Raw genomic sequence first — 17558 nt, forward strand, 5'->3', positions numbered from 1 at the left:
AAGAAGAACTTGGCTTCTTTGCCACCTCAACAGATCTGGTGTCACCACAAGAGCGGGAACGGTGCGCTTTCACCAACAAAGCCTTGTCCGGCCTCTCAGAACTGTTGGTAGCTTTAGCCTCTGTACGAGGGACCTCGGACCCAGGCCCGGTAACCGCCTTTGCTGCGTGGGCCTCTAACATCCCTTTGGTAACTGCAAGCCCAGCCAAGGCCTCGGGCGCACTCTGGTTTTGTTTTTGAGGGAAGCCGACAGAGGCCTCAGAGCGAACTCCGGTACCCCGCGACTCAGTAGAACTGGGTCTACAAACAGCCCCCACAGGAGGGACCTCGGAGCGTACTCTGGTGTTTCACATGCCCCTTAAGGAGACCCTCGGAGAAAAATCCGGTAGAATTATTAGGCCCAACGGGCACCTCAGGGCGAACCCCAGTAATAGAGCGATCAACGCCCCTCCCGGATCGAGAGGAACCCGGGAAGGTATCAACAAAGGCCCGCACTAAGGCCCCTGTTTGCCCCCTGAATCACTCCCTCTTCACTGCAGCCGCAGCAGCACACCACGGAGGAGGGCAGGAGCCCTAGCCTCCTGAGCCGAGGAGCATCTTCAGCTACACACGGTTCGGCCGTGCTTCGGATCACCCTGCCTCACCGAATTCCCTCAAGGGCGAGGGCTGCCATCATATCACAGTCAGGTATGCCCATCGTGCATATTTATTGATCTCCAGCTGCACGACGAGTTCTGAAGCGCAACGCTTCGTGAGAATCGCCTGACTTCGGCAGATTCTTCCGCCTGGCCCAGCAATGGCGGGCGCATCGCGGCACCAGAGCGAGGCTCTGGCCGCACGAATCAGCTGTTGACCTCCCCATTCATAATTATCCCCTTCCGCCGGCAGGCGGGAACGCCGGCCTCTCAACAAAGGCCCGCACTAAGGCCCCTGTTTGCCCCCTGAATCACTCCCTCTTCACTGCAGCCGCAGCAGCACACCACGGAGGAGGGCAGGAGCCCTAGCCTCCTGAGCCGAGGAGCATCTTCAGCTACACACGGTTCGGCCGTGCTTCGGATCACCCTGCCTCACCGAATTCCCTCAAGGGCGAGGGCTGCCATCATATCACAGTCAGGTATGCCCATCGTGCATATTTATTGATCTCCAGCTGCACGACGAGTTCTGAAGCGCAACGCTTCGTGAGAATCGCCTGACTTCGGCAGATTCTTCCGCCTGGCCCAGCAATGGCGGGCGCATCGCGGCACCAGAGCGAGGCTCTGGCCGCACGAATCAGCTGTTGACCTCCCCATTCATAATTATCCCCTTCCGCCGGCAGGCGGGAACGCCGGCCTCTCAACAAAGGCCCGCACTAGGGCCCCTGTTTGCCTCCGGAGCCTTGGAGCCAGTGTCTACTCAGACCTTTAATCCATTGTGAGTAGAGGGATACCCTCAGTCTACACTATTGTGCTTTCTGGTATGTCTTCTGCTACTCCGCAATCATAAACATTTGAACTCGGTTATTTTCACCTTCGATAACTGTTTGCTGCATACGCTTATGCCTCCAACTCCACCGCCTCTATGCGTTACTGCTGCCACCTCTTAATAGTACAGTCATTGTCAGCCCCTAGTGCTTTATGCCTCATGACTGCTATTGGCTGTGCCCTTTGGTCGCTTACGGACCACGGTAATTGTGTTGTGCCTTATGGTCGCTACGGACCACTGTAATTGTGTTGTGCCTTATGGTCGCTAACGGACCACTGCAATTGTGTTGTGCCTTTGGTCGCTTACGGACCACTGTAATTGTGTTGTGCCTTATGGTCGCTAACGGACCACTGTAATTGTGTTGTGCCTTATGGTCGCTAACGGACCACTGCAATTGTGTTGTGCCTTTGGTCGCTAACGGACCACTGTAATTGTGTTGTGCCTTATGGTCGCTAACGGACCACTGTAATTGTGTTGTGCCTTATGGTCGCAAACGGACCATTGCAATTGTGTTGTGCCTTATGGTCGCTAACGGACCACTGCAATTGTGTTGTGCCTTTGGTCACCAACAGACTACTGTAATTGTGTAAGTGTCATATGGTCGCCCTCGCGATCTTTACCAGACCACGCGCTCTTAGACTCTACTAGGTCAACGTGCCCCCCACCAACAGTCTAACTACTGCAAACTCTCCTCTGTACTCTTTCAGTACCCTACTTACCAGACTGCTGCCCACCTTTCTCCTCCTTATACTGCACTCTGGCTGGACTGCACTATACCATACCACCACCCCTATCTACCACTCTTACTTGCGTCACACCTCAACTATGCCATCCCACGCTCACCACACCAACCCTTACCTTAACAACCCAGCCCTCTGGATCCAGCACTTCGCCACCAGACCTTTACCTAACCTACCCTGCTCTATCTCCTTGAGAAATGCTAGACTTGGCTCGCGTCTTACCCACGCTTCCCATCATTTAGCTCACCGCACCAAACTGCCTCACCCTTTGTCACCACCCACACTTACACCTAATCTACCACTATCTTCCAACTCCCCTAACTCAAATAATATCAAAGGCGCGCTAATCAACGCCAGATCACTCCCGGCTCACGCCCTAGAAGTAGCTGACTTGATCCTCAACCTTGACCTCGACTTTATAGCAATCACTGAAACCTGGCTCCACCCAGCTTCAGGTCCTCTTCTCTCCCTCGCTATCCCTCCAGGCTACAACATTATCAGACATGACCGTAATTCCATCCAATCTAAAGGAGGTGGCATCGCCATCATCCACAAAAACGCTCTGAACTTCCACCTCTCAGCCACACATCACTCCTCCACTCTGGAAGCACTGACAGCTAAACTAGCTGTCACACCTAACCATTCTATCACCTTCCATCTACTCTACCGGCCACCCGGCCCACTATCCACCTTCGTGGAGGACCTCTCTAACATCTTCACACACAACACCAAAGCTAACTCCCAGGTCATGATACTGGGGGATTTCAACTTAGGTCTCCACGACCCCAAGGACACTGCTGCTTCGTCTATTGACAACATCCTCACTAATGCTGGATTCACTCAGTTCCTAAACCAACCCACCCACAACAAGGGCAGAACCCTTGACTGGCTAGCCGCCCTCAACTGTCCCATCAACATCACCTCTAACCAACAGTGCGCTTGGACAGACCACAACTTAATTACATTCAATATTGAGTCCAAACCTATCAGCCTACCTCACAGCATTGCCCCGGCTATGGCCACCCGTAACAAACGCAACATTACCTGCGATAGACTCCTCCCCCTCCTCCTTCCAGCTCTCAATGACCGGGATCCCTCATGCTCTGACCCTACGGCCCTGGTCGACACATTCAACCGGGCCATGCTTATAGCCTTAGACACCATTGCACCTTCGAAACTGAGAAAATCTAAACCTCGAGCCCACCTAAACTCTTGGTTTACACCCCATCTCAGAGCTCTACGCAAAGAAAAACGAATTGCAGAATCCCACTGGAGAAGCAATCACTCTCTAGCTAACAAATCATGCTTACTCCTGGCCACCCTTAACTACAAGGAAGCTATATTCCAGGCAAAAAAAGACACATACAACAAACGCATTGAACAAGCCAAATCTAACACCAAAGAATTGTTTAAAATCCTAAAAGAACTTGAAACTCCTGTTACTCCACCTGACACCTGTACCAAAGATAGCACCTGGTGCTCCAAAATCCAAGAAGCTCTCCTAGGTAAGATTGCCACTCTCCAAATTAAAATCAACAACAAACAATCTAGCCTTCAATCTAACCCTCTACAGATCCCTATACCTACCATAAACCTCTCTATCACAGACTCTCTGACTCCTTTTAGCTTCTCTCCACTCTCCATTCTCGAAGTGGAAAAGATCATCACTAGCCTTAAACCGTCCAATTGTCAGGGTGACCTTTGTCCTGCACCTATTATTAAGGAAGCAGCTCACGACCTAGCACCATTCATCACTACGCTCATCAACTCCTCCTTTAGCTCTGGGATTGTACCCGACAATCTTAAGGATGCGTGGGTCATCCCGCTTCTGAAAAAACCTACCCTGGATCCCAGCATACCCACAAACTACAGACCAATTACCACTGTACCTTTTTTACTAAAAATCCTTGACCGCGCGGCCTACCTACAAATTCAGGAATACCTTGAATCAAATAAACTTCTGGGACTCAGGCAATCAGGGTTCCGGCCTCGCCATGGCACTGAGACCGCCCTTATCGATTTAAAAACGCAGATCGAAGATCTCAAAGACAAAGGCAAACTGGCGTTATTACTTCTCCTGGACCTCTCTGCTGCTTTTGATCTTGTCAATCACAAAATTCTCTGCCATCACCTCAAATCAGCCGCACATTTCTCAGAAAATGCCTTTACTTGGATCAGATCCTTCCTTGATAATAGATCAATGCGCGTGTTTTCCCCACTTGCGGCCGCACCACCCGCTCCGGTTTCTTGTGGTGTGCCTCAAGGGTCTTGTGTCTCGCCCACGTTATATAACGTGTTTACCAAACCCCTTTTTGATATTCTGGACCATTTGGGCGTCACGTATACTAATTACGCTGACGACACCCAGATACTAATCCCCATCACAGGAGACTACACAACTGACTCCCTCGCCATCAACGCCATCTACCAGGTCATCCAAGCGTGGATGGCCCAACACGGCCTCTGCCTAAATGATGAAAAGACAGAGCTCCTCATTCTTGGTTCACCACAAAAACTCACTAAACTTGACCCTGCTTTCAAGTCTTTCACCATTGATGGGAACACCATCCCTATTGCTAAGGACACGAAAACCCTAGGGATTTACATTGACTCAACCCTATCCTTGACTAGACAGTCCAACGCAGTCTCATCTGCAGCAGCGTATACTTGCAAGCTCATCACCGCCTGTCGCCCGTTCCTAACCACAGCCAACTGCGTAACCTTGGCCAGGACCCTCGTACTATCCAAGGTCGACTACTGTAATACCCTCTATCTAGGTACTAATCTCCGCAATCTAAACAAGCTACAAATTGTCCAAAACAATGCGATCAGAGCGGCCCTTAACATTCCTAGGCGCCAGCATATATCTGACACCAGGCGCAACCTGCACTGGCTCTCTATCCCACATCGCATCTCCTTGAAGTCCCTGGCTCTCACACACAAATGCCTCCACAACCAAGCCCCTTGCTACCTGGCAAACAGATTCTCTTTCCACAATTCCACCAGACCTCGCAGAGCGGCCCAAGCCAACTGCCTTGTCATCCCGCGTTTTAATCTCCAAAGATCAGGTGGAACCAGCTTCCCCATCCTGGCAGCCAAACTTTGGAACTCACTCCCCAATGACCTTAGAGCAGAACCTTCCTTCCTGAAATTCAAACACCTTACCAAAGCCTGGCTATCCGCCCAAGACAGCTAACACTAGTTTACTGCCCTACTTGCACTTTGACCTACTCTGCATCCCTTATTAACTACCCTGTAAATCACTGCCTTATCGATATTCGCTTGAATGTATATTCTGTAAATTCTCCTGTAATACTCTGTCACATTGCCTTGTCATGCTTTCATCTTGTTGTAACTAAGTTAAGCGCCCGGTTGCCCCTGGGCCTGGTGCGCTATAGAAATAAATAAAATACAAAAAATACAAATACAAATCCCTCGGCCGGGGTGCTCTGAAAAGTAAAGAACTTACCAGGCGTTTTTTCTTCTAGTCGATGAACGCCTGAACATGCAAAGGAGGAGTTAGTCGGTACACCTCCTCCCACCGCTCCAACCGACGTTGAAGTGCCCAGACCGAAAGGGAGTCACAGTAAAAACTGGAGTCCCAACGGTGTTCCGGACCCAAACACTCTAAACAAAAAGGATAGGGATCCGCCCTCGCGAAACAATGAACAATCTGGAAAGTCTAATTCGAAAAACAGACTAGTAAACGAACGCTAACGAGAGCCAGAGAGGAAAAAAGGGAAGAAAATCGTCTGAGGATGCAAGTGCGTCCGGCCCCGATCGAGCGGAGAAAAAGGACAGATGGGCGATGCGGAGCCAAGGTGGGCGGGGTTACGGCCGCATTCCGGGCCCCGCGCAGGAAAGAGAGGAGGGACACATTTTTGAAAAAAAATGTGGATGCTTTTTACAAAGTGCTCCGGTCCAGTCCCACAGGACGGAGAGATGCCCCACAAGTATGGAGGAAAGGGGACTGGATGTAGGAGTACATGTTCTACAACTTTTTAATACTTCCTACTATCTACACAGGTGCTTACCTGAATACCAGAAACAATTACTCTTTTAGAAGAACTAGACCTCATTACCTGTTAGTGAGGGATTGCATCTGTTGTAGGGGCCTCAGGTTTTGAAGGACAAGTATTTTGTTTTCAATTACAGCTCTTAGTTTCACTTGTTCCATTCATCTTGAGCTGCTTTGTATTCTTGTGTTTATAGAGTGCTTTAGTGGTAGTTGCTTGACTTTTGCTTTACATACCTTTAAAGCCTAAGAAAATAGTCTTATTTTTGTACTTCTGTGTTACACGACATTTTGTATTTTGTGTGTGGTTAACTTCAATTATACTACCCCCAAGCTCCTGAAGTCTGCCTTACTGCTCAGTCCACACAACACTGAAATAGTTTGGCTAGAGCCAAGTGTCCATTTTAACAAGTACTATACTGCTAACATAAATGCAGGACAAGCTCGCCCAGCACAAGTAGCCTCAAGGACTCACAAGTGAACCCTGAATGAAATGAGTTAGACAAGGGAGTGAGATTTAAAAAAAAAAAACTCCCAAAAATCAGATCAGTCTCAAAACAATCAGCAGCTATTCTGTGGTTCCATTTGAGTTAAAAGGAAAAGCTGCAAATAGAGAACATTCTTACCCAAGAAAGGGGCAGAAACTGAACCCTAACCGAGACAAACTGGAATTGAAGAATTTGACATCAGCTTGAATATCTACAATCTGTTAAACCCAAATCAAATCAAGATCGAAAGCTACACAAAAGAGTCAACTGTGTGAGATTAGAGAAGATGCATAAATGTTGAGAGACACTTAAATCTAATGCACTTCAATGGGAGACCAAATCTAAGTGACTCGACTAATCCTAACAGGACACATACTTTTTGCAAAGAAAATTGGTATTTATATTCCAAATCAACAAGGACTGAATTCTTTAACAATGCAAATCTAAGCCCTGTTCAGTACAAGAGGTTGAACCCAGCAACCAATTACATTGAGCGGGAGCAATGCACAGCTCAAACTAAAACACATCACGATGGAGTAGACCACACATTCCCTACCTACCAGATATGCATGACTTTGCATACAAACATAATGCGTGTGAAGGTTACCTCAATATTCCTAGCTGCACAACCTTCTCAGAGCGCAGCTGCTCAAGGTTTCTCAGTAGCATCAAGAACGAATCTCTGTCCTTCATGAGTTCAGAGAGGTCAGCTTCGAGGGCAAGTGTTTCCCCGCAGACACAACGTTCAAGAGCCAGAATAATTTCCTTGGACAAACTGGTTTCCTTCAAACTGGCCAATAACTTCTTCAGATCCATTTCTTTTAAGTCAAAGGGTAAAGTTGAATCTGAAAGACAAGACAGATTTTCAGAATGTCATGAATTCCCAATGTGGAGATCAAACAAACAAGAGCACTGAGATGAACAGGGCGTGAATCTCAGGACTGACATGCAATAAATGTAATAAGCACAGTATCAAGAGCCTCCTCAGCTCTCTCATGCTCACTCACAATCAAGGCACTGCATGGCAACTGTGCTTGGTCTGCATGAGCTCAGTCCAGAGGATCATCAAGCCCTTCCTTCAACCTCCATTATCATTTAAATCTCCCGCTCTATCCTCAAGGCCGTGTCTATGATTTTTCAACCAGGAATTTGCAAGCCATTTGTCCTACAAATGATGAAGTCCTAACAGACCAAATTTCCATGCACGAAATGATATTCACCTTCATAGATGAGTTCTGTACTAACCCTTTTAGTGTCTTACAGAATCGTAAAACTAAGTTCATGTTGCCTCACCTAGTATTCACCCTCTACATCTGATTCGAGCAGTTTTCACCCTTCTCCTAAACCTTGGTAAGTGGCCAATTATCCCATCTACTCTAAGCAGCTTGTACAGCATTCTGTGAGGCCACAAGCAAGTACCACCCTTGATTCCCTGCGTACCAATCACTCAATTGTAATGACAAGGTGTTACCACTCAGCCCTCCATCAAAGACCCACAGTCCCAATGTCTAGGCGATGTGGTAAAACAGTTGGTTATCTGTGCCTGCATGTCTATTATTCTAAACAAATAACTGCAATAAAAGTATGCCACCAGGAGACTTCAGGTTATCTTGGGTAAATGTTTGCAAGCTTGTAGCTGTACTGAGCTCTGCTGCAATGAAGGCACTAGCTTGCAGCTGATAAAATATTGGCCCGACAGAATGAGTGTATGCTATGTTTAAGTGAAATATAAATATTTAGATACCTACGATAACGAGCACAGATCTTGTTAGACTCACCTGCACAGATCATGCGGTTATATGGGCTACTGGAGCCATTCGGTTACAAGCCCATGAATTAACATTGTAATGGGAGTTGACCAAAGGACCTAGATTCTCACCTTTTAGGTAAGATTTTCATAGCAATGATAAATCTTCCTGGGGGGGGGGGCGTGGCTAGAGAGTAATGGAGTAGACTGCATCTCTGTGCGGCTCCTGAAGATCCTTCGACATCCCGATGCACACGGACGCTTGACTGAACATGTTTTGGCAACTAAATTAACTAAAGCTGTGGGAGTACATGAGGCAGCACAGGACCGTGCCTGGGCAAAAATCCACAATCAGAAAGTGTGATTAAAACAGAAAAACGTTTGCCGCATGTCCAGTTGGTAAATCCCCAAGATGGCGTCGGATACGAACAAAGGACAATGAAAAACAGCAATTGCGAGGAGACGGCTCCATGACGGGACTGTTCCAGCCTACCGTACCGGATGTCGGCCATCGGCGTTCTACAGCATTGTGGAGGGTTGCCGGGCCGGTGAATGCAGTGGCCCAAGTGAACGCGTTGTGAGGTGCACACGTTGGAGTTGCCCGTTGCTGAGTCGGATCCGGGGGAAGCATAGTCCGACACCCCATGCCCTGGGAGTCACGCAGACGACGGGCTAAGGCTTGAGACCTGGACTGCAGGCCCTGAATAAAGTGGACAGCTGTGGTGGGTGCGGGAGGCCCTGGGGCCACATATCAAAGCCTTGGGAAAAGGTGCTGCCGTGGTGGCGCGGCTGGGAAGACAGCGCAGGGCGCACGGTGCCCGCGGCCCTGCTGCAGTGGCCCCCGAGCTCGGCAGGAGCTGAGCGATGCCAGCGATGTCGACACCCCGGCACATCATAATATGAACGAAAAAGATGTGCGCACGGGAAATTGACATCCTTTAATCATAACAATGATACACGGTTACAACGTGGAACGAACACTCGGACAATTGAGGCTGCTCTTCAGTGTTTGAGGCAGTGCCTGGAATAAGTCCCGTGCAAATCTTCAGTAAAGGCATATTCTGACCCTCACAGTTTGTGTGACCCGCCAAATATACGTGGATGCCTGGGGCTTCAGAATTATTTGGGAGCTCCACCCAGATGGGGCACATCATCGTGTATTCGAAAGCCCAAATACCTCGCATTCCTCTCGAACCTGATCTCTGGATCAAAGGCTGGCCCGCGCGTGAGCTTCACGAGCGCCAAATATGATAATCTCGGCTTTATTTGACTTCGGCTGGGGCCAGCTTTGTTTCCTTCAGCGCTAGGCAGCTTTGGCACGAGGGTCCACCTCGGTGCCCATATTGGGGCCCCGAGGCCCCCCCCCTCCAACCTCCAACGTGCACATAAGAATAAAAATGTGGTTGGTCATAATGCACACAATGTTTGCCTTGAACGTTGGCAATGAATGAAGGGGAGTGACACCGCGCGGGATATGAGCATAGAAGCTGGACAGCCCCGCCCGGGAACCTGCATAGTAAATCATAAGGGCACTGCGTTTGATAGACGTGCACACTGGGTTAAAACTCTCGGCAGCAGTTGAAAACTTGTATTAAAGTGTCCAGTAGTTAACCCTGGGCATGACAATCTGGGCTGGGAAGTGGATGACAGGCCTGAAGGATGAATACTGCGAGAATGCGGGGCACAGATTATTAAAGGCTCAGACCAAGAAGCCTAAGATACAGAGATTACATGCCTGGACCGAGTGCCTGTGCAGAGGTGAAGGAGACTGCGGTCGCTGTGGGCCCGCTGGACCCTGCAGCCTATGCTGAACACAACACAGGCAGGGAACACTGTGACAACGGAAAGGAAGCAGTTACAATGCAGCAAAGACATACGGAGTGCGCTTGCGCCGGAAGGATGTGGAACGGACAAGCAGCACATTCACCGCTGGGTACCCATAGAGCAGGTGGATACTGGACATACAAGACAAGAGCAACCAAGACAGGGCTGCCCCGGGAGGGGACTGCAGGAAACAAGGGATCCCCTGTCCCCTGGAGAACAGATCTAGCAGTGCTACAGCTCCAAGAACAAGACACCCGGCCTTGGTATAACGTCAGGACGCCTGAACCCCAGCCGTGCACACGATTACCCCAACAGTCTAAGACAGCGATTCAAGGGACCGGCAAATCTCTGTGGTGCATTTAGGGAACAGAGTGCTCTAGGTGTTTGGAGCCTGTATGTATCGGGCGCCAAGATGACTACTAAACTTCCCAAGACCAAAGGGAAGCAGTCCACATTGGAGGACTTTGCGAAAACCCCGCAACTGACAGAGGGGGCTAGACCTAAAGATAAAAACCCACAGATGGCCACGACCCCAACGCGCAATGACCGGCAGATCCTTGATGCAATTGCGGATTTAAAGGCGACGTGGGAGAGTAAGTTGGAGGCAGCCACAGCTGAACTCAAAGCAGCGCTGGAGCTCAAGGTGGGCGCAGTGCAGGAGGAAGTTAATCTACTCAGACAGGATGTACGGAAGATAGCAGAACGTACAGATGAGCTGGAAAATGAAGTGACCACGAACACAACGGCCTGAGCATCTCATGCCTCGGAGATCCATATACTGAAGCAACAAGTCAGCAATCTAGAGAATAGAACGGAGGAAGCAGAAGGGCGTGCCCGGAACAACAGTGAACGCATAGTAGGCCTTCCGGAACGAGAAGAGGGCCCTAACCCAACGGAATACGTCAAAAGCATGTTGCTGCAGGAAATAGGAGGCAGGGCCCTTACTCAAGGATTTACGGTGGCGAGAGCACAGAGCGCTCACAAGGAGACCTCTCCCAGGAGCCCCCCCAAGGCCAATCATTGCCAAGATATTGAACTATCGGGACAGGGAGAAGATCCTGGAACACGTTCGGAAAGGGGGCACTATACAAAGGGCATCCTCGACCATCTCGGCATATCCTGATTACACACTTCAAGTGCAGAGACAGCGACTGAACTATGGGACAGTGAAGAGGAGATTGCGGGATGCGGGTACATGCAGATGTACCCGGCTAAACTGAAGGTGTTCCATAAAAACAAAGCTCTGTTCTTCGAGACCCCGGAAGATGTAACAGAGTAGCTGGACGCCCAAAATTGCCCGGAGGGAGCGGACAGTCTCAAAGAGGATGGTACGGACAAGTGAAGCCTGATCCTGAGACCGAGGTGCTATATATATTGTGACTTTGGGACTTGAATATAAGATAGAGTAGGACTGTCTTGAAATCAAGGGGCGACGGATTGAGAATATAACACATAAGGTGCATAACATAATGTGGCAGTTGTCAGGAGTCGCGAAGGACTCACTCTTATACCCCGATAGGATAGTTGGGTTGCCGGTAGGGTGGCAACCCCCTGCTGTGTCCTAGTATCGGCATTGCTGAATAGGTACTAAATGCGGGTAGGCCTGAGATCCAGGGATGGAGCTGGGCATCAGTTGGGTATTGGAATGGTGTGGGGCGGGGAGGGAGGAGAGAAGGGTGTAGGGGTGTTTGAAGAAGAGGGTGAGGAATGTGGGGAGTTGGGAAATAGGTTGGGGCTGGGGAGGGAGGGGGAGAGTGGGGAGTTGGGGAAGTTGAGGCACGCGGGAGGCTTTGAAGTTGGAGAAAGAGCCTACAGACGTGAGCGATGGATTACAAGCAAAATCTACAGATCTACACAAGGAGGGGCGGAAAGGTATTGGATAATGGGGGACCTCAAAGTACTAACCTGGAATGTTAGGGGGGTCAATAGTTACCTGAAAAAGAATAAGGTGATGTACCTGCATAGATGTGACGACCCGGACAGGGCTTACAATGACCAACCACCCAGGGAGAGCAAGAGTGAGACAGAACACAAGCAGGAGGAAACTACCCCAGACAACATACTAGAAGAGTGGTGGGGACCGCCAAACCCAGAACCCAGCAATCACCTTACATCAGAACACGGCTGGTCCTTTATCAGAAGAGTGGCATGGACAGCATGTGGAACAGCCTTCTCCCGCTGTCCCCAGGGAGGGGAAATAGTGCGGGCATGGAGAGCCGCGACTCAAGCATCATAAAAATGAACAGCCGCCAGCAGAGCAATTAGCGGCTTCGCGGCTGCTCGAACAAAAGTGCTGACGTGAGTTACCCAACCCCGCTAAAGAAGGGACGTACCACCGCTTTCAGTTGGCGAGGGACCATAAGATGGTCAACGCCACTCTCGAAAACCAGAGGTTTGAGGTAACTCGGGGTAGCGGCGGACCCGCGAGCCAGCCGTCAAACACATGGTGTTACAATTTACCTTACGGCCGCGCGGGAAAGAGTCAAATGCGGAGCGGTGACACCGCACGCGCGTCGAAAGACATAATACAAAAACTCCATTACCCCGACAGGCTTCCCCAAGAGTCCCCGACCCGTCATCCTTCACTGCTTATACATTGTACTTACCTGGGGAAGGAGAGGCGATGCAACGCTCAGGCCGAAGAAGGTCTCCAGACGCCAAACTCCCAGGAAAAAGGGAGTGGGGCTTGGGTGGGTTCTTATGGACTAAGACAGGAAGTGGATGCCGATTGGCCAATTGAGTACTACCTATAAAAACAGCCTGAAGGAGTGACTAGGGGTGTTCATTCTTGTTCTCTTTCCAGAACAGAGCAGACGTGGATTCCGAAGCTACAGGGAGCACCTGGGCGTATGAGGACTAAGAAGAACCGACTGGAGAGAAGTCCTTACGTAGTGCCCTACAGGGAAAACAGAGAAAACATCTTTCAACAGAAGGAAAAATCAGACGAGAACTCTTATCAATAATACTTTGTGTTATCAATCATCCTGCCCAGCTGATTGAGTCTGAATAAAGACAAGCATTTATTTTCTTCAAAACCGCGTGGCTGTCTCCTTGTCACAATAGACAAAAGATAGACATAGCCCTGATACAAGAGACACACCTTACTAAAGGTAAATTAGAGGTTATCCAGATGAAATGGAGGGGAACGATGGTTGGTGCGACATATTCGGCTTATGCTAAAGGGGTGATCATCTGGGTGGCGCTGCATGTCCGGTTCCAGCTATTACAATCCACAACGGAAGCAGACGGGAGGATGGTTGCAGCAAGAGGGTTAGTGGAAAACCAAGAAATAGGTATCATAAATACTTACGCCCCAAACCAGGACACAGTGGCATATTTTAAGACCCTGTATACCAAACTAAGTAAGACCCTGTATACCAAACTAAGTATGTATTTCGGGGGGCAGTGATCTGAGGGGAGACTTTAACTGCATACTGAATCCAAAAGTAGACAGATCGGTTAATAAAATAGACCCACCCCGGCTGCTAGGGTACTGCAGTCACTGTTAACGGACCTCCGGTTTGAGGATGCTTGGAGAATGCACCACCTGCAAGACAGACAATACTCACAAAATCTGCATACTAGGTTAGATTACATGTTTGTTACACAAGAGCTGAAAGCAGAAATAGTACAGATAGAATACAAGGCAAAGGTATTGTCAGACCATTCGCCACTGGCCCTCACATGGCAATACAGACCTCCAAGAGCAAGGATACCGCCGAGGCATTAAAAGATATAATGTTCAGGGAGGACTTGAGAGAGGGAATAGTAAGTTACTTTGAGATCAATACTGTCAGTGTTGAGTCGAGGGGTATGCTGTGGGAAGCCTTTAAAGTGGTAGTGAGAGGGATAGCCATAGCTAAGACTAAGGGACTGCAAGGAGGGATACTAACAGACCTACAGGAAACGGAAAGGGAACTGGAGAAAATTATGAGAAGTGAAGGCAATACTAAAGAGGACACCGAATCCATAAGCAGGCTGCAACAAGTATATGCTGGACACTGGGAGAGACTCTGTAATTTAAACTATAAGAGGTATATAGAAGGACAACATGCGGGAGGAGATAAACCAGGCAGGTTGCTAGCGTGGCTATATAAAAGTGAGACCCCCAAATCAACAATCAGGGCAATCGAGAAGGAGGATGGGCATGTGGTGGATACCCAAGAGAGCGTGAACAGAGAATTTCTAAAATTCTAACATCTGTATGGGGATGAAGAGGGCAGCGATCACAGGGAAATAAAGGAAATACTGGAAGAAATAGGTATGCCACGAATTAGTGCTGAGGAGCGAGAGGAACTAGATGCCCCGATTACCCTGGAAGAATTAGAGGAGGTGGTGGTGCAGCTACCCACTTGCAAGACCCCAGGGGCTCACGGACTCCCTAGTGAATTTTATAAAATGTACAGAAAGGAGGTGCTCCCCCCGCTTTTAGTCATGCTTAATGAGGCATATGAAATAGGAAGATTGCCGGAGTCCTTGAGAGAGGTGATTATTATACCACTCCCTAAACCCAATAAGCCTGGTAAAGATTGCGGATCATTTAGACCGTCGTCTATGCTTAATCAGGATAGTAAAATGCTTACGGCGGTGCTGGCAAATAGAATGAAACGGATTATTGACAAACTAATACACCCCAACCAGACCGGGTACGTCCCACATAGAAATATAACTAACAACCTCAGGCGCCTCCATCGAGTTATAGAACATACAAGAGGGGAAACTTCTGAAATTGCAATTGTATCGCTGGACGCAATAAAAGCATTTGACTCAGTTAAATGGCCATGGCTGATCGCACCCCTGTCCAGTTATGGGATAGGACGTGGGTACCTTAAATGGTTCAAATTGTTGTATAGTGCCCCGCTGGCCAGGGTCAAAACGGGAGCGATAATATCGGAAAGGTGGCAACTCAGCAGGGGTACTAGACAAGGATGCCCGTGGTCCCCCATGCTGTATATCCTTGCATTAGAGCCCCTAGCGTTATATCTAAGGCAACAGTATGACACGATAGGGATAAACAAACGGAGAACCGCACTTGATCTCCCTGTATGCTGCTGATATGCTGTTGTATTTGCAATACCCTGAGGAAAACCTCCAATATGATATGGAGGTAATGGAGCGATTTGCGGCACTGTCTGGCATAGCGGTGAACCCCAAGAAATCATGTATATTTCCGTTGGGTAGGTATGTCGGAATTCCGCAAGATAAATTGCCAGTTCTACAAATACTGTGGGAGGGTAATACATTTAGATACCTTGGGGTAGACATCTACCATACGGTTGAGGCAGAGCACCAGCATAATACCGAGAAGGCGGTCAAGCGTATCGAAAATAGCATTTTTGGGTAAAGCTCCCTCTGGCAATGATGGGGAGAGGGGCAATGTTGAAAATGGTGGTCCTACCCAGATTACTGCATTATTTTGGGAATATACCATATCTGACCAAACACTGGAGGGTCTCGAAAATCCTGGTAACCAAACTAGAGGGAATGGTAGCATCACTAGAAAAAGAAATGCAAACCCACTGGACAAGGAAGGGGGAAAGGGCAAAGGGCACTGAAGAAAGCCAAAATAGCACTAGAGATGCATTGGGCTGACAGATCAGCGAAATCACTGGCCTACACGAAACAATTTTATTACAGTAAAAACAATAAGGCAAACCGGATACTTGCATATAAGCTTAAAGGTATGCACAATAGGAATAACATATCGTGCCTTGTTGGAAAGGACGGTAAAGTCCAGTACACAGAGGGGCACAAAAAGGCAGTGCTGGTGAACCACCATGAGGCAGCAATGATAGGGCCGCCCCACACCCCTCGATAAGTTACCCAGCTACCTGCAATCTAGCAAAGCTCAACAATACAGAATGCAACTGAAAACCCTAGACAACCCTATTACGCTGGAAGAAACTGTGGAGGCCATAAAGTCTCTGAAATGCACTGCCCGAGGCCCCGATGGGCTAACCGCGAAATTCTATAAAACCTACTCACATATACTAGCTCCACAGCTGACGACCCTATTTAACTCCTTCCTAATGACAGGTACCATCACAAAATCAATGGCGGAGTCACTAACGAGATTAGTCCACAAACCAGGGTAAGACCCCAAACAGCCATCCTCCTACAGGCCAATAACGTTGATGAACAATGATGGGAAAATATTTTCGAAGGTATTAGCGACCAGGCTAAAAACAACTCCCAGACATAATAGCCCGAGACCAAACGGGATTTATCCCAGGGAGGGGAACACACGACAATATGAGGCGCACCATAAACCTCATAGAAAGCGCTGGTAGGATGGGGGAGGAAATGCTAGTCATCTCATTAGACGCCTACAAGGCATTTGACTTGGTGGATTGGGGCTACATTCGAAATGTATTGTCATATTTGGGATTTGGCCCGAATTTCATTAAGTGGACAATGGCGAACTATCAGACCCCTACCACGCAACTACGGGTTAATGGCATCAGATATGAGACTATACATATCTCATGGGGAACAAGACAGGGTTGCCCCCTATCGCCTCTGGTTTTCGCCTTGTCTTAGAGCCGTTTGCAAACAGGGTCCGGCAAAACCTGGAGATAAAGTGGCTCACGGTGGGGAGCCACGAGTACAAGATCGTACTCTATGCAGATGTGCTTGTAACTGCAACCAAACCAAGGTCATCCCTGGGCCCCCTTGGGGAGGAGATCAAGGAATTCTGTAGCATGTCTGGGTTCAGGGTACATTTGGATAAGTCAGCAGCTATGACAATTAATCTCGCAAAGACAGAAAGGAGGGACCTAGGCCCCTCACTGCCGATCCCCTGGGTGGAATCTGCAATTGGATACTAGGGGGTTCAGATCCCCAAAGAATGTCTTGTATATATCAAAGCTATTTCCCGCAGCTGTTCAACGAGTTCAGGCGCGTCCTAGAGCATTGAAAGACCCAAGAAATCTCCTGGCTCGGGCGTATAGCCGCAGTCAAAAATGATAAGTTACTTACCGTAGTGACTAATGTACTCTTAGTCCATTGTCCTCTTTCCTCCATACTGTATGGGTGTTCCTTCCAAGGGACGGGAGACGGAACCTTTATCACCAGAAAAAAACGTCTGCCCCTTTAAATTCAGAGGCGCGTGGGGGCTCGGCCCAGGGAAAATGCGCGGACCTGACTCCACCCTCCGGCGCCACACCTCAGTCCCCATTGACCCGTCAACAATAGATTTAACATTGCCTAATGATACCAGTATTATTAGGGGCGAGGTTGGTGGGACGTATGGAGGAAAGGGGACTATGGACTAAGAGTATGTTA

General features: G+C 48.9%; 1 protein-coding gene across 3 annotated transcripts in view; it reads right to left on the minus strand.

Annotated features, from left to right (window-relative positions):
• Positions 1–17558, minus strand: part of CUL9 (cullin 9) — a 1917728-nt gene that overhangs the window by 1471133 nt on the left and 429037 nt on the right. For all 3 annotated transcript variants that reach the window (XM_069608881.1, XM_069608880.1, XM_069608879.1), the window contains exon 12: positions 7311–7548. In XM_069608881.1, coding sequence (XP_069464982.1) covers positions 7311–7548 — 238 coding nt within the window. The remainder of the gene's footprint in view (positions 1–7310; positions 7549–17558) is intronic.

The sequence above is a fragment of the Ambystoma mexicanum genome, chromosome 4q, assembly GCF_040938575.1.
Source record: "Ambystoma mexicanum isolate Mex_15411 chromosome 4q, UKY_AmexF1_1, whole genome shotgun sequence".
Lineage (NCBI taxonomy): Eukaryota > Metazoa > Chordata > Amphibia > Caudata > Ambystomatidae > Ambystoma > Ambystoma mexicanum.